The sequence below is a fragment of the Notolepis coatsorum genome, assembly GCF_963971535.1.
Source record: "Notolepis coatsorum genome assembly, chromosome: 4".
NCBI classification, from domain to species: Eukaryota; Metazoa; Chordata; class Actinopteri; order Aulopiformes; family Paralepididae; genus Notolepis; species Notolepis coatsorum.
This window is the reverse complement of record NC_140168.1, coordinates 59,057,814-59,074,187: the sequence shown is the minus strand read 5'-3', so window position 1 is coordinate 59,074,187 and position 16,374 is coordinate 59,057,814. Positions and strand designations below refer to the sequence as shown.

General features: G+C 45.1%; 1 protein-coding gene across 1 annotated transcript in view; it reads left to right on the top strand.

The window, feature by feature from the left end:
• The window catches only part of ptprua (protein tyrosine phosphatase receptor type Ua), a gene marked incomplete at its 5' end in the record, with an annotated part of 205,691 nt that overhangs the window by 35,039 nt on the left and 154,278 nt on the right, over positions 1-16,374 (top strand). The window contains 1 exon segment of the mRNA XM_084311954.1: positions 6,764-6,879. Coding sequence (XP_084168080.1) covers positions 6,764-6,879 — 116 coding nt within the window.

Here is a 16,374-nt window from a genome sequence, read left to right as displayed (position 1 = left end):
TAAACCTCCTCGGTCCCTCTTTAATGTTCGAGCCACCCCATGCGAAGGTGTCAATTCTTAGGCTGCTAACCTCCCTGGCTAGGAAGTCAGCGAGATCCAGCAGTGACTGTTCTGGGCCATTCGGGTCACGGTAGCTTCGTTGCCGCCGAAAGCGTTCTTGGCGGAATGGGGGGAGCTTCTCCAATATGCGCTCCACATTGGAGTTGGCGTACAACTCGTACATCCCCTGGTCTCGTTGGGACCCGAGCATCCCTACTAGGGACTGTACCTTGACGGATAGGTCGTCCAGGGCTCGGTTGTCTCTAGCCGGGGGGAGACGTTCAATCTCACGTATCTCCTGAATGACATAGTCCCATGTACGTCCGTAACGTGCGTCGAGGGCCACCAGGGCGTCAGAATAGGGAGTTTGTGAATTGGAGTATGCCAGCGCTATGTTGTGCGCTCTAGTTACCTTGAGGTGCTTAAGGAGAATGGCATACTTGTATGACTTGTCCTGTACTCCGGACATAATTGTCTCTAGGCACATTCGCAGCTCGGTATACTGCGCTCGGTCTTCTCTTGTGAAGTCTGGGAATGTGGGTGTCCCAATGTAGTGTGCCATGGATGGCTGCGACACTGACGCACGTGGGGGGAGAGGCATCCGTGGCGATTCTCCCTGTACGTTGGATCGTTGGTTCGTGCTGGGCGGGAACCAGGGGCTGGGTTTCCAGGCACTATTGCTTGGTGCCGTCTTGTGCTCGAACTCCCCACTGGGACGTGTTGGGGGTTCATAACGTCGGGACTGAGACCGGGGCTGCGCTGAGCCTCCTGGTCTGAGATGGGGTAGTGCGGGTGGGCTTTCTGTCCTCCCTCGTCCTCCGTCAGGCTTTGTAGTCGCTCGGCTAGCTGCTCTGTGACGTAAGCAGGTTCTTCCCGTAGGCGGGGTCCCGTGTAGCTTTGTCGGGGAGGGGAAGGTGACCTCGACCCGTGTCGTGATGATCTCCGGGAGCTCCGGGTGGAAGAGTGGGGAGTCACCCTCTGGAGCGCTTGCTCCATCATTTGTGCTTGTAGGCGGTCTCGCTCCGCCTCGCGCTGCGCATTGGCTCCGTCGCGCTGCGCATTGGCGCGGTCTCGCTCCATGGTTTCTTGAGCCTGTAGGCGCCTCTCTTCCAGTCTGAGATGTATCGCGGCGTCAGCCTGGAGGCGACTCTCTTCCAGTCTGAGATGGTCGCGCTCACTCTCTCGTTGTGCCTGGAGGCGGTCACGCTCACCCTGGAGGCAGTCTCTTTCCGCTGAAGCGGTTAGGGTGGCGATCAGGACTTGCGCTAGCCTCTGGTCGGCCTCGCTTGGGGATGACGCTGATGATGGTGATTTGGAGTTGGCAGGGCTTGGCGGTGACCTGGTCTCCTTACGCACTCCGAGGTCCATTTCGGGGGCGCTGTACTTTGTCTTCTCCCGCGCTCCGAGGTCCATCTCGGGGGCGCGGTGCTCTTTACTCTGGTGCGCTCCGAGGTCCATCTCGGGGGTGCATTCTTTACCTTCTTGCGCCCCGAGGTCCACCTCGGGGGCGCGGTGTTCTATGGGTTCATGCGCTCCGAGGTCCATCTCGGGGGCGCGGTGTTCTATGGGCATAGTCAAGTCATGTCCCGCTTGTCCCCCCCCTTGAGCTAAGTCAGTTTCACTTAAACTAGCTTGGGTCTCTACCGGTGGGGTTGACAGGTCGATAAGGTTGGGCATACTTGAGCTACTAATGTTATCCTTGCTTAACGTCCTCGTAGATAAGCTAGGGGGTAGATCTACAGCGTAGCTCTCCAAGTGGGGAGGGGGCTGACGCTGGCGCCTAGGGCGCTCTAATGGGGGGGAGCCGATTGGAGAGTGTCCGCCGCTGGCCATATTATCACTAATATTATTATTATTACTGATACCATCCGGTTCGAAGGACCAATTGTAGCTAAGGGGCTACACAACCCTGACTGTATTAAAGATTGTTTAGATTAAACCACTACTAAAGAATATTAATAGCCAGACAGTACAGTTAGAAAAAATGGCGGACACTCAATTGACTGCGCGGGGACAGGGATACCAAGTTAACAGTATTTTAATAGTCATAGCAACATACATATTAGTTATCACGGTTCTCCTTTAATAATAGAATGTCAGTGTATCAAAGTCAGCGGTAATGAATAGTTCCTAGATTACGGATACTTGACCGGAGCTCTGAAGGGAGTGAGATGAAACGAGGCGATACAGGGAAAGCAAATGGTGGCTGGAGACGATGGTTTCCCTCTGGAGCCCTGCTCCGGAGGAACTGTAGACCGGTCGGATAATCCTGTCGCCGCTGGAAGAAGGGGTCTCGTACGGAACCGGTCCTTGTAATCCTAGCGCCCGATGGCAGGGTTAATAGCTATTAATCCAAAAGCCTGTTGGCATAGATGGTAGCTAGCTAGCTTCGTTTGTACTTGAAGCTAACCCGCAGACGGTCTCCAATGAGTAGTTATATCCAAACGGCGCTGGGTTTAACTATAAGTCTCTCCACGTTACTTCGCTTACACGAGTCACTATACTGTGCCAATAATGGTTCTACAATATTATAGTCGTATCTAAGTAGCCATTAGCTCTCTATAACGATACACTGCTATCGGTCTGTGTACAACTGTACCGGACGTCTCACACTCTCGCTCTGCTAGTTCTCCTGGTATGTTACTGCCGCTGCGGCTGCTTGCACCGTCCACACAATATATTCTGCCTATTCACCTGTACAGAATCAATGCGCTTGCTCTGGGCTTGTCTGAACGTGTCTGAACATGTCTAGAAACCATGTCTAGGGGGCGCGTCTCTGGCGCCTACAACGTCAAGGATGGGACCCAATAAGGCGAGCGAAGAATACTATTATGCAAACAGATGGCGTAAAGATATATATCTTATATATATAAACAATATACAAGTTATACAAAATAATAAACGCAGACTTTCAGTGTTAATCTGGACCTTCAGAACACCGATATTTTCCGATATGACATTTTAATGCCAATATCGGCCGATAATATCGGTAGGCAGATAATATCGGACATCCCTAATTACAATGTGACATACAATGGTACAAAACAATATACCACCTACAGTACACAACACAACTCCAACAGAACAATGTGGACTATAACTATCACAGTGCTTTCTCTTTCCATAACATGTTCTCGTCTATGTAGGCCTACTCAGTGTCACACACACATACTGTACACACACACACACACACACACACACACACACACACACACACACACACACACACACACACACACACACACACACACACACACACACACACACAGAACATCACATCACAGAACATCTAATAGTAGTGGGAACATCATCTTTTATGCACACGCTCCTTCTATTTTTTCTCTTCCTTCGTTCCAGATCCACTGTATAATAACCACACATAAAGGACAAACATAATACTACAGGGAAGTGATTAGTTAGTTGTAGGGAGATATTTGAACACGTTTAGACATTTATATTGTGATTAAAAAAAAAGATAGATAATAGAAAGATAATGAGAGAAAACAATTTATTTCAAGTTTCATGCACTGTTGGATAGACTATAGAGGACAGGGGTTCTATAATCGTAATTGTTTATTCTACTCCTAATAGCAAATGAGTGTTTCCAAACCATCTGTTCGAGTAAAAATTACTTTTGGAGTCACAGAGGATAATAGATTGTTACAGAGTCACAGAGGATAATAATTTTTTACAGAGTCACAGAGGATAATAGATTGTTACAGAGGATACTAGATTGTTACAGAGGATACTAGATTGTTACAGAGTCACAGAGGATAATACATTGTTACAGAGTCAACATTTTGACAAAACACCATCACTTGTTGATGCATACGATCCAACTGTAGACTACAAATGATAGAATGTGTGGCTTGGGCTTATTTAATTTTTATTTTAAATGTTATCATGAAATCTTTGAAGCACTAAGACAATTGGAACAGACATCTGTCTAGTTGTGGGCTGTCTAGTTCAGGGGTTCCCAAACTTTTCAGGCCGGGACCCAGAAAACAAGGCGTCAGAGAGCCGCGGCCCAATGCACATCGTCAGGCTTTTTTTCTTTTTTTTTTTGTCAGGCGACCGATTTTTTAAGCCAAATATCACTTCAATCCTATTAAGTTAGTTCAAGTTAGTTATTAATTTATATGTGCTATTTATGAGAGGGCTAACTTGTTGCAAAATAATAATGATAATAATAATAGCCGCATTAAAATACTATTGTTGCTTCGGTTGTTTTCAGCGTTTTATGTGCATAATCTGTTATTTAGTTTGAAATGTTCGTTGAAATAAGTAGATTTTTCGTTTTTGTTTATTTATTAAGTTAATATAAAACCATATACCGGTAGTCACATTTTAGAATACAATAGAATAGAATTTTAGAATACAACTAGAAACACTGTCCTAAGTTCAGTGGCATCAAATTATTATTATTATTTTTATTTTTTATTTTTTGGAAATCATCTCGCTGCCCTCCCGTGGCTGCTCGCGGCCCACCTTTGGGTCGCGACCCCGACTTTGGCAACCACTGGTCTAGTTGACTGAGGTTTGGGTGGGTGGTTATAAAAACCTGATTTCATTTAATTTCCTAATGTCAAAACGCGTTTATAAGCTGATTAAACATATATCTTTCATATTTTAAAATGATATATCAAATGTAATAGGCTATACTGCTACTGAATGTATATTTATTTTGCAAAGATGGTTTCTCAGCTTTCGTCAAATTTGAGTGTTAGTGTCTCCCGCTTGGGTCTGATCATTTGTTCAAAAATATAATATATCAATGAAGACTACGACTAGGATCCATTCAGCTCCCCCTTTTTAGCAACAATTGTTAATTTGGCCGCCCAAGATGAACTCGTATAAATATAAGATAAGATAAGATATTCCTTTATTGATCCCCTTGTGGAAATTCAGGCATCATAGCAGCATGGGGAGGGGGGACGGGAAGTACAGGTAGTAGAAGACATGGTACAGGTCACATAATTATAGTACAGTGGAGAAGTAAAAATAGAGAGAGAGAGAGAGAGAGAGAGAGAGAGAGAGAGAGAGAGAGAGAGAGAGAGAGAGAGAGAGAGAGAGAGAGAGAGAGAGAGAGAGAGAGAGACGTATTATCAGCCCTTCAAACATGATTAAAAACAGACGTACCTGTAAACGGACAGACACAACACACCTGGCAGCTATGTCCAGTGTTCAAGGTAACCCAAACCCAAAGAATTAAACTAAATAATTGAGTGACTTACTATGACCCCTCCACCCTGAGAATGATGGTTAGTACTGGGATTAAAAGATCGAGGGCAGAATCCACAAAGGCTTTGCGCAGCTTTTTCCGAAGCAGAGCCGGTGCATCTCGTCTCTCAAGGTTGCTCATGCATAATGTCGGCATTTGCGTCCGTGCAATTGGCGTATATTTAAATGAGGTAATATGGGCGGAACATCTCCCCTTTCTATGTAAATGAGCCTCTAAACAGGTGATCATGGCAGCAGTAATTGTGCAGACAGGCATGCCCGTGAAAGATATTAGAATATCTCGAAGGACAATATCAAATCAAGCAATGCCATGATTATTATTATTCAATTACAAATTAATTAATAATTAATTAATAAGAACTCCTCTCCTTCACTATAATCTAATTGTGAAATCAGATATAGGCCAGGGCTTTCTGCCAAGAGCGCTGTCAGGGGTTCAGAGTGCAGAGTGCTCGCGAGCCACACATATTGGGCGTGTCTGCGCTTGTATCTCATCGCGCAATGTGCTTTCGTGGATAGCTCCCAGACGCAGAGCAGGCTCTTAATCATTTAAATTTGGCTGAGTGGTTAACACATTTGTCCATGGTGTGACAACCTCAGAACACATAGTTATATATATAGTATATATAGTTATTTTCATTCGGGGCATAGAAAAGCGCACACCATACAAAGTAAGGGTGGTTTATGGCCCGGCCAGCTGTTTCCATACCGACTGAAGTGCGCAGTGTGACCCTCACACCGATTACCAGCTGACCTGATCATTATGTGGTACAACGTGTGACAAGCTGACCCCATGCGGTGTCACGTACAGCTATACAGGGTGACTATGACCTCTGCCACTACCATCTCACGGTGTTACACTGTGTTCATGTTGCACACAGTACAGTATAAAGCTATCGTACAATTATGTCGTTATAGACGTGCACAGGGTCCAATTCCTTTTCCTGTTATACGTTGTAATTACCTGCCCACAGAGTGAGCACGGCTAACATTAGTTTTGCCTGAGCAACACGGGGTGCCTCGTATTCTACAATTAACACTTTTATAGAAAGACAATGTTACCCAGCGGTGTCGCTCGGCTGGTAGGAGGGTGTGCGTGTGTGTGTGTGTGTGTGTGTGTGTGTGTGTGTGTGTGTGTGTGTGTGTGTGTGTGTGTGTGTGGTAATAAAAGCACAGGATGGGGATGTTCACAAGTGTTTTTGAATGGGGATTTGAAGTAATTCAGAGCTACGTTCACACTGTGAGTGGCGCTGGGTCTGGGAACCACAGTAATGACGGCTGTGTTACTTGGAGTAAGCGGAGAAAGAAATGTTTATGTTCACAAAATTCCTCTTCCTTTGGATATGAGCAAGTCTGAAAGAGACCTTTCTATAATATGTTGATGCTGGGTTGTAGATGTGCCATATTCACAGGCGTGTGTGCGTGTGTGTGTGTGTATGTGTGTGTGTGTGTGTGTGTGTGTCTTCTCTCCTCTCTGTTACAGACAAGGTGCCCCACTTTTCTCGACTGGGCGACGTGGAAGTCAACGCAGGGCAGAATGCTACTTTCCAGTGTGTGGCTACGGGCAAGACCACAGAGACAGAACCCTTTCTACTGGAGGTGAGTGTGTGCGTGTGCGTGTGCGTGTGTGTGTGTGTGTGTGTGTGTGTGTGTGTGTGTGTGTGTGTGTGTGTGTGTGTGTGTGTGTGTGTGTGTGTGTGTGTGTGTGTGTGTGTGTGTGTGTGTGTGTGTGTGTGTGTGTGTGTGTGTGTGTGTGTGTGTGTGTGTGTGTGTGTGTGTGCAAGGCATGAATGAACATGTGTTTTGTCTCAAAACGGGTATCGACGACTTTAAGCACGGGTCTAGTGAATACTTCGCTGTTTTTCTGGACTTCCGTGATGCGTTTGGAACTTTAGAACACAATGTTATGATTACAGCTCTTGAGGGAATACATCTGCCCCAGGTTTATATTGACATTGTCAAAAACGTGTATTGTGGTTCCTTTATACAGGTTATCTGTGGTAAACAGCTCACAGACCCCATCCCTCTCCAAGTTGGTGTTAAGACTGGTTGTCCGTGGAGTGCTGTTAACTTTGTTATAGCAATAAACCAGTGGTTGAAGTGGCTCTGTATGTGTGCCCCCGCTAATGTCATTTCCCCTAACCCCGCACAGGGGTATGCAGACGATGTACAGGTTGCCTCATATCATGCGGCTGAAATAAACACCATGCTCTCCAGAACCGACTCCTTTTTGGAGTGGTCTGGATTAGAGGTTAAGGATTCAAAATGTGCAGTGTTTTATGAAAGGCAGAGTGGGGGAAACCGTTGGTATCACTCAAGCACAGACACAATACCTGCATTCACAATTGGCAATAAACCCATTACAGTCTATTCACATCATCAGACATACACATACCTGGGTCACAAGTTTAATGTGGCAGGCGAGTGGAAAGAACAGGTACTGTAGATGAAATCATCTCTGAATACACCAGCAGACTTGATTTAATTCATGCATCACCACTTCCACTCATCATGAAACTTGAGGCAATCAGAGTAATGGCATTGGCCAAAGTACAACACCTGTTCTCCAATGTACATATTCCACGAAAATCACTACATGATTTGACTAATAAAACCGTACACCTAGTGAGACAATGGACTGGCCTCAACACACATACAACACGCAACATTATATTTCACAGTAAACGTGAGGGTGGTCTGGGTGTTCCCAATTTTGAATGGACATATATTGCTACACGGCTCTCCCATCTGTTGAATATGCTGAACAGTGATGACCAGTATGTGAGAACGCTCGCCCGTTCTTCTCTTTTCTTGGACCTAAAAAGACGTAAGGTCCCCCTGGCGCGTGGTTCGGACCCTAACTTCCTAGGCTTCAAGAGAAAGCCGAATGGAAAGCTGGACAGTCGCTCTCCTGGCTTCGGTGTGTGGTCAGACTGGCCGGACCTTAATGACATGTGTTGCTGGGCTGATGTTACCCTGGAGTGGGTGGGGTCTAACTCTGAGGCAGTGGCTGTATCAGAGAATATTATATCTGACCCCAGTATCTCAGTCAGAGCATCTATGTCTGTGTGTGGAATGGATCACCAACTTCCACTGACTAATGCCCGAGGTCGCCTCCTGTGGGCACAACAACAAAGACAGCGGGAACAATGGACTGAGTTGAGACTGCAGGGGAAGATTGCGTGTCTCCCTGCTGCGGACCATTCTGTCTCTCACTCTGTGTTAAAAAATGTTGCCATAGATGAGTGCATTGTTATCTTTACTCTGAAAGCGAGATTACAGGTCTTACCATCTAAACTGAATCTCTCCATCTGGTTTCCAGGCAGTCATACTCCTCACTGTATTCATCATGACAATAACCAAATAGCTGAAACCATGTCCCACATCTTAAATGGTTGCCATTGCCATGTATACAGGGGCCTCTACATATGTAGGCATGACAGAATAGTAGATCTGATAGCGAAAGATATCTCTCTTGTTTTTAGGTCCTCCATCACACTGTATAAGCATTCTACTGTGAAGCCAAGCATGTTCAACCTGTGCAATAATGATTCCATGTTCTCTAGTATTACAGCTAACACCCCTGATGTATTTGTGGTAAATGAACACCTTAGGGAGGTGTCCATTCTTGAGGTTGGCTGTACTTTTGATTACAGCTTAGAAGAAGCCTTCCTAACCAAAATGCTGAAATACCAACAGCTGCAGCAGACCATCTCACAGCTAGGCTACAGATGTAAACTCCTAGTTTTTATCTTTGGCAGCCTAGGGCATGTGCACAAGTTGGTTGTGAGGGGCCTACAAATAGCCGGTCTCCCCAAAAGGAAGGCCAAGCAGTTAGCCAGGTACTGCTCAGTATCAGCAATTATAGGAAGCCGCTCAATTTGGAGGAGGCGCTGTTACCTTTACCCTTGATTCTGCCGCCCATGCACCTTGTACCTGACTGTTCTTCATGATTTTCTGATTGCACTCACATTGTTTATGTCCTTTGTATGAGGCTTCCTTGTACTTCTGTTTATGTGGACATAAATAAACATTTCAAATGTGTGTGTGTGTGTGTGTGTGTGTGTGTGTGTGTGTGTGTGTGTGTGTGTGTGTGTGTGTGTGTGTGTGTGTGTGTGTGTGTGTGTGCGTGTGCGTGTGAGAGAGATAGAGAAAGTTGATGCTTCTAAAGCCACCTTCTCTGACTTATAATTTAAGTAGGGGATGGTGACCATTTGATTTGGGGTCACTGAACAAACACAGTTCAGTAATCCATTTTTATCTAAGAGAGAGACCGAACATGCAATCTTTATGGCAAAAGATTTATGGCAAGATGATTTCTGAAATGTTGCACATGGCATTTGGTATCAGAAACCTGAGCAATTTCTAAATAACCTATTCAGTATTTATAGGCATGCATAGAGTAGTATTGCACAGTAGGTTTGAAAAATAATAATAATATGGAAATAAATAACGGCTATTTTAATTATTTTTTATTTTTATTTCAAAAGGAACACCTCTTCTTTTGGAGATCGAGGTGATACTGTGAACTGAAATAAAAAAGTGTTTAAAATATACATCACACCCACGCCGCGCCTCTCCCTGCCATCTGCAGGTGGCTAATCTTGAGTTTCCGACCCCCCATGGATAAATCCAAAAAAAGAAAAATAGAGGGTTTAATTCAGCGTGGACATATTAATTTGCTTTCACTACTAACGATGCAGGCTTACCTGTATGCTTGATATGTGCCGAGAAATTAGTGAACAACAAAAAAACGTCACTCGCCATAGAACTACATAGAACTACATAGAACATACATAGCCTGTCTCAGACTGACTAACATGTCCCTGGTGTGTCATGCAGCCTGGTCACACTCAGTCCAAAAACACTCTTGGATGGTACCGATGTCGCGGGTATACAGAGGTACTGGTGTGCCAGCTCTGCCAGCCTGGGGAATACCCCCACAAGTGACGGTAACATAGCTTTCGGTCGTCAGGACAGTCCAGCTGTCTGTCATCAGGACAACCTTGCGATCTAGCTCTCTCCACAAGCGCCCTCTCTCCGTTACGCGAATCTGTCTGACGGCGCACTGGTGTAAGAATTAAACGATATTAGGGCTGTCCCCAACTAGGGATTTGGTGCCAGCTGTCATTTCTGCCCGTCTCCTCTCCTACACTTGAGACCGAATGAAAAATAACAATAGGTACATACTAGAAATAAGCTTTTGAATACATTCCAATCCCTCTCTATATATAGTATAATTATACATACAACTTTATACACTGTGTTATCTTCGTTTTAAGGGTAAATTCAGCTCCAGATACATTTAATGAGGGGGCAAAATGGCTCTTTTGATAGTAAAGGTTGCCGACCCCTGGGCTATAGGTAATCAATCGACTTTTGCATGAAAACAATATAATTAGAGATTAAATGATTATTGTGCTGCATGCCGCATTGGTCTCATTTTGTCTTGTGTTGTAAATGCAGCACACCCTTCCTTCACAGTGATGCGCTCCACCCCCCCCCCCCCCTCCCATTCCCAAACAGTAGTTTCAGCTTGTGTTGAAACTGAGAGGGAGGAGGGATAAAAAAATAATCCTGATTATGATTTTTGCCATAATCGAGCAGCTCTAACTCCCACGCACATTAGCCCAATGTAACTTCATCTAATTAACTATTTGTTTGAATTCTGACACACAAATCATTAAAATGTTGTCAGCGAAGAGTAGGGTAATACGATACAGTCACCAGTGCCCATACTGATCAATGCATTGGGAAAGTTCAAGTGTGGCTCAGACTTACAGCCAATCAGGGACGTTTGTGAGGAAAAGGCCTGTGCCTCATTGTTGCCACAGTTGTCAATCACACGCATGTGAGAGGCAAGAGCAGAGAAACATGGCGGACAAAAACAATGACGAGTTATGAAAACAGCGTAATTAATTAATTAAGTATATGAAGGTTTCACTGTTAAATTTTTTTTAGATTTTTGTGAGGTGCCTACAGTGTGGTGCTTCTGTTGTTTTCTTTTATTTCGTCAGCTCTCTCTGGAAAAAATTAAAGAAAAAAACACATATAAGTCCCTGTCTTTCAGTGCTTCACCCAGTAGTCTGAATATGAGCTAATATTAGTCCTCAATGAGAAATGTTTGAGCACCTGCACTCCTCTGTCCTTGAAGCGTGAACTTCTATGTGCTTTTTGAAAATGAATGGGAGCAGAGAGAGAGAGACGTAGAGGGGGAGAGAGAGGGAGAGAGAGAGAGATAGAGAGAGAGAGACAGAACACGCTACGGAAAAACATGCAAAGAAGCATCTCCTTTTGTTATCTGAATGAGTGTCTGTGCTGCTACTGTATGTCACATTTGACACGCATTTGACATAGCAGCATATAGCTACTATAGCTGCAGACCAGCTGCCACCATAGTAATGAGCAACGTATGGGTTCATTGACAAACACATGCTCCGACGTCACCCTACTTTTACTCATTAAAACTGAGTGGTGTAATCGCAGCCCATTATTACCTTCTGTTCCTACCACTTGCTGGTGTGTGTGTGTGTGTGTGTGTGTGTGTGTGTGTGTGTGTGTGTGTGTGCGCGTGTGTGTGTGTGTGTGTGTGTGTGTGTGTGTGTGTGTGTGTGTGTGTGTGACTGGAGGGGGGGGGGGGCTGTTTGATGCTGTTCAAACCTGCTTTCACTTTTGATCTCTCTCTGGAACATGTCAGTTATTTTTTTGGTTTGTTTTGCTCGCCAAATCATGTTTACATAGTCCAAACAGCATCATGTTTCATATTCAGTTAGTCAATTAACATGTTTTGTTGTCGTTTAGATCTTTTTATCTTTTTTTTACGACATCGCCAACGTCTGTTCTCTCAATCTGACTCCGAATTAGATTGTAAGAAGAAGCAGGAGAAAAGTCTTAATCACACAATGGGGCTCTCGCTACACCAGACAGGAGGGAGGAAATTGAGTTAGATCTCAGAGATATATTTACTTGGGCAGAACGCGGGGGCGTGCGTTTGATTTGATTTCAGCAGTTACAAGTGGATCGGATTTCGGATGCAGCCGCCGCATGGAGTGGAGACCATTTCCATAGTGTGATCTCATGGTCCCCATCGCAACCATAAACGACTCATAACACCCCCCCCCCGCCATGAATGACTCATATAACACCCACCCCCCCCCCCCGCCATGAATGACTCATATAACACCCCCCCCCCCCCGCCATGAATGACTCATATAACACCCCCCTCCCCGTCCATGAACCACTCATAACACCCCCCTCCCCGTCCATGAACCACTCATAACACCCCCCTCCCCGTCCATGAACCACTCATAACACCCCCCTCCCCGTCCATGAACCACTCATAACACCCCCCTCCCCGTCCATGAACCACTCATAACACCCCCCTCCCCGTCCATGAACCACTCATAACACCCCCCTCCCCGTCCATGAACCACTCATAACACCCCCCTCCCCGTCCATGAACCACTCATAACACCCCCCTCCCTGTCCATGAACCACTCAACATTTTGGGACATTAGCTTACCGTCTTCTCCAGAGAGAGACAAGAAGATAGATACCAGTTTCCTCTCTGTGCGTTCAGTAGAAAGCTATCTGGCTGCATGTTAGCCTAGCTTAGCACAATGAATGGAAGCTGACATGACCGGTTAGCCTTCGGGAGAGGTGTTAGTTGGACAATGCCTAGGCTAACCAGTCATGTCCGCTTCCATTCATTGTGCTAAGCTAGGCTAACGTGCAGCCAGATAGCTTTCTACTGAACGCACAGAGAGGAAACTGGTATCTATCTTCTTGTCTCTCTCTGGAGAAGACGGTAAGCTAATTTCCCAAAATGTTGGCGTTTTCCTTTAAGATTTTGTTGTGGGCAACAATCATTATGGTGTGTTGCCCAACAGCCATACACTTAAAATGTGTGCTGGCTGCTTTTTTTCTTTCATTCTTTTTTTCAGTATTTCTTCCTCTTTCTCTTGCTAAACCAATTCAAACATCCGGATGTCAGAGTCACTTACTTGTGAGAAGCGGGGGGAGAGAGAGAGAGTGTGTGTGGCACACGCGCTGGGGTGACAGCTTACATAATACTCCGCGTAATGCAGAGAGAGTGAGCGGGTTATGCACAGCTTTGCACCTGGAACGGCTCATTCTTAGCACTGGGGCCCTGTGATATAATCTGTTCACCAGTTAGCCCTGTGATATCCTCTGTTCACTAGTTAGCCCTGTGATATCACCTGTTCACCAGTTAGCCCTGTGATATCACCTGTTCACCAGTTAGCCCTGTGATATAATCTGTTCACCAGTTAGCCCTGTGATATCCTCTGTTCACCAGTTAGCCCTGTGATATCACCTGTTCACCAGTTAGCCCTGTGATATCACCTGTTCACCAGTTAGCCCTGTGATATCACCTGTTCACCAGTTAGCTGTGATATCCTCTGTTCACCAGTTAGCCCTGTGATATCACCTGTTCACCAGTTAGCTGTGATATCACCTGTTCACCAGTTAGCTGTGATATCATCTGTTCACCAGTTAGCTGTGATATCATCTGTTCACCAGTTAGCTGTGATATCATCTGTTCACCAGTTAGCTGTGATATCATCTGTTCACCAGTTAGCTGTGATATCATCTGTTCACCAGTTAGCTGTGATATCATCTGTTCACCAGTTAGCTGTGATATCACCTGTTCACCAGTTAGCTGTGATATCATCTGTTCACCAGTTAGCTGTGATATCATCTGTTCACCAGTTAGCTGTGATATCATCTGTTCACCAGTTAGCTGTGATATCATCTGTTCACCAGTTAGCTGTGATATCATCTGTTCACCAGTTAGCCCTGTGATATCCTCTGTTCACCAGTTAGCCCTGTGATATCACCTGTTCACCAGTTAGCCCTGTGATATCACCTGTTCACCAGTTAGCTGTGATATCATCTGTTCACCAGTTAGCCCTGTGATATCACCTGTTCACCAGTTAGCTGTGATATCACCTGTTCACCAGTTAGCCCTGTGATATCATCTGTTCACCAGTTAGCTGTGATATCATCTGTTCACCAGTTAGCCCTGTGATATCATCTGTTCACCAGTTAGCCCTGTGATATCACATGTTCACCAGTTAGCTGTGATATCATCTGTTCAGCAGTTAGCCCTGTGATATCATCTGTTCACCAGTTAGCTGTGATATCATCTGTTCACCAGTTAGCTGTGATATCATCTGTTCACCAGTTAGCTGTGATATCCTCTGTTCACCAGTTAGCTGTGATATCCTCTGTTCACCAGTTAGCTGTGATATCATCTGTTCACCAGTTAGCTGTGATATCATCTGTTCACCAGTTAGCTGTGATATCATCTGTTCACCAGTTAGCCCTGTGATATCATCTGTTCACCAGTTAGCCCTGTGATATCATCTGTTCACCAGTTAGCCCTGTGATATCATCTGTTCACCAGTTAGCTGTGATATCATCTGTTCACCAGTTAGCTGTGATATCATCTGTTCACCAGTTAGCCCTGTGATATCATCTGTTCACCAGTTAGCCCTGTGATATCCTCTGTTCACCAGTTAGCTGTGATATCATCTGTTCACCAGTTAGCTGTGATATCATCTGTTCACCAGTTAGCTGTGATATCATCTGTTCACCAGTTAGCTGTGATATCATCTGTTCACCAGTTAGCTGTGATATCCTCTGTTCACCAGTTAGCTGTGATATCATCTGTTCACCAGTTAGCTGTGATATCATCTGTTCACCAGTTAGCTGTGATATCATCTGTTCACCAGTTAGCTGTGATATCATCTGTTCACCAGTTAGCCCTGTGATATCATCTGTTCACCAGTTAGCCCTGTGATATCATCTGTTCACCAGTTAGCCCTGTGATATCACCTGTTCACCAGTTAGCCCTGTGATATCACCTGTTCACCAGTTAGCTGTGATATCCTCTGTTCACCAGTTAGCCCTGTGATATCACCTGTTCACCAGTTAGCCCTGTGATATCACCTGTTCACCAGTTAGCTGTGATATCACCTGTTCACCAGTTAGCTGTGATACCATCTGTTCACCAGTTAGCCCTGTGATATCATCTGTTCACCAGTTAGCTGTGATATCACCTGTTCACCAGTTAGCCCTGTGATATCATCTGTTCACCAGTTAGCCCTGTGATATCACCTGTTCACCAGTTAGCTGTGATATCATCTGTTCACCAGTTAGCTGTGATATCACCTGTTCACCAGTTAGCCCTGTGATATCATCTGTTCAGCAGTTAGCCCTGTGATATCACCTGTTCACCAGTTAGCCCTGTGATATCACCTGTTCACCAGTTAGCCCTGTGATATCACCTGTTCACCAGTTAGCTGTGATATCATCTGTTCACCAGTTAGCTGTGATATCATCTGTTCACCAGTTAGCTGTGATATCATCTGTTCACCAGTTAGCTGTGATATCATCTGTTCACCAGTTAGCTGTGATATCATCTGTTCACCAGTTAGCTGTGATATCATCTGTTCACCAGTTAGCTGTGATATCATCTGTTCACCAGTTAGCCCTGTGATATCCTCAGTTCACCAGTTAGCCCTGTGATATCACCTGTTCACCAGTTAGCCCTGTGATATCACCTGTTCACCAGTTAGCTGTGATATCATCTGTTCACCAGTTAGCCCTGTGATATCACCTGTTCACCAGTTAGCTGTGATATCATCTGTTCACCAGTTAGCCCTGTGATATCACCTGTTCACTAGTTAGCTGTGATACCATCTGTTCACCAGTTAGCCATCTGTTCACCAGTTAGCCCTGTGATATCCTCTGTTCACCAGTTAGCTGTGATATCATCTGTTCACCAGTTAGCCCTGTGATATCCTCTGTTCACCAGTTAGGCCTGTGATATCACCTGTTCACCAGTTAGCTGTGATATCATCTGTTCACCAGTTAGCCCTGTGATATCACCTGTTCACCAGTTAGCTGTGATACCATCTGTTCACCAGTTAGCCCTGTGATATCATCTGTTCACCAGTTAGCTGTGATATCACCTGTTCACCAGTTAGCCCTGTGATATCATCTGTTCAGCAGTTAGCCCTGTGATATCACCTGTTCAACAGTTAGCTGTGATATCATCTGTTCACCAGT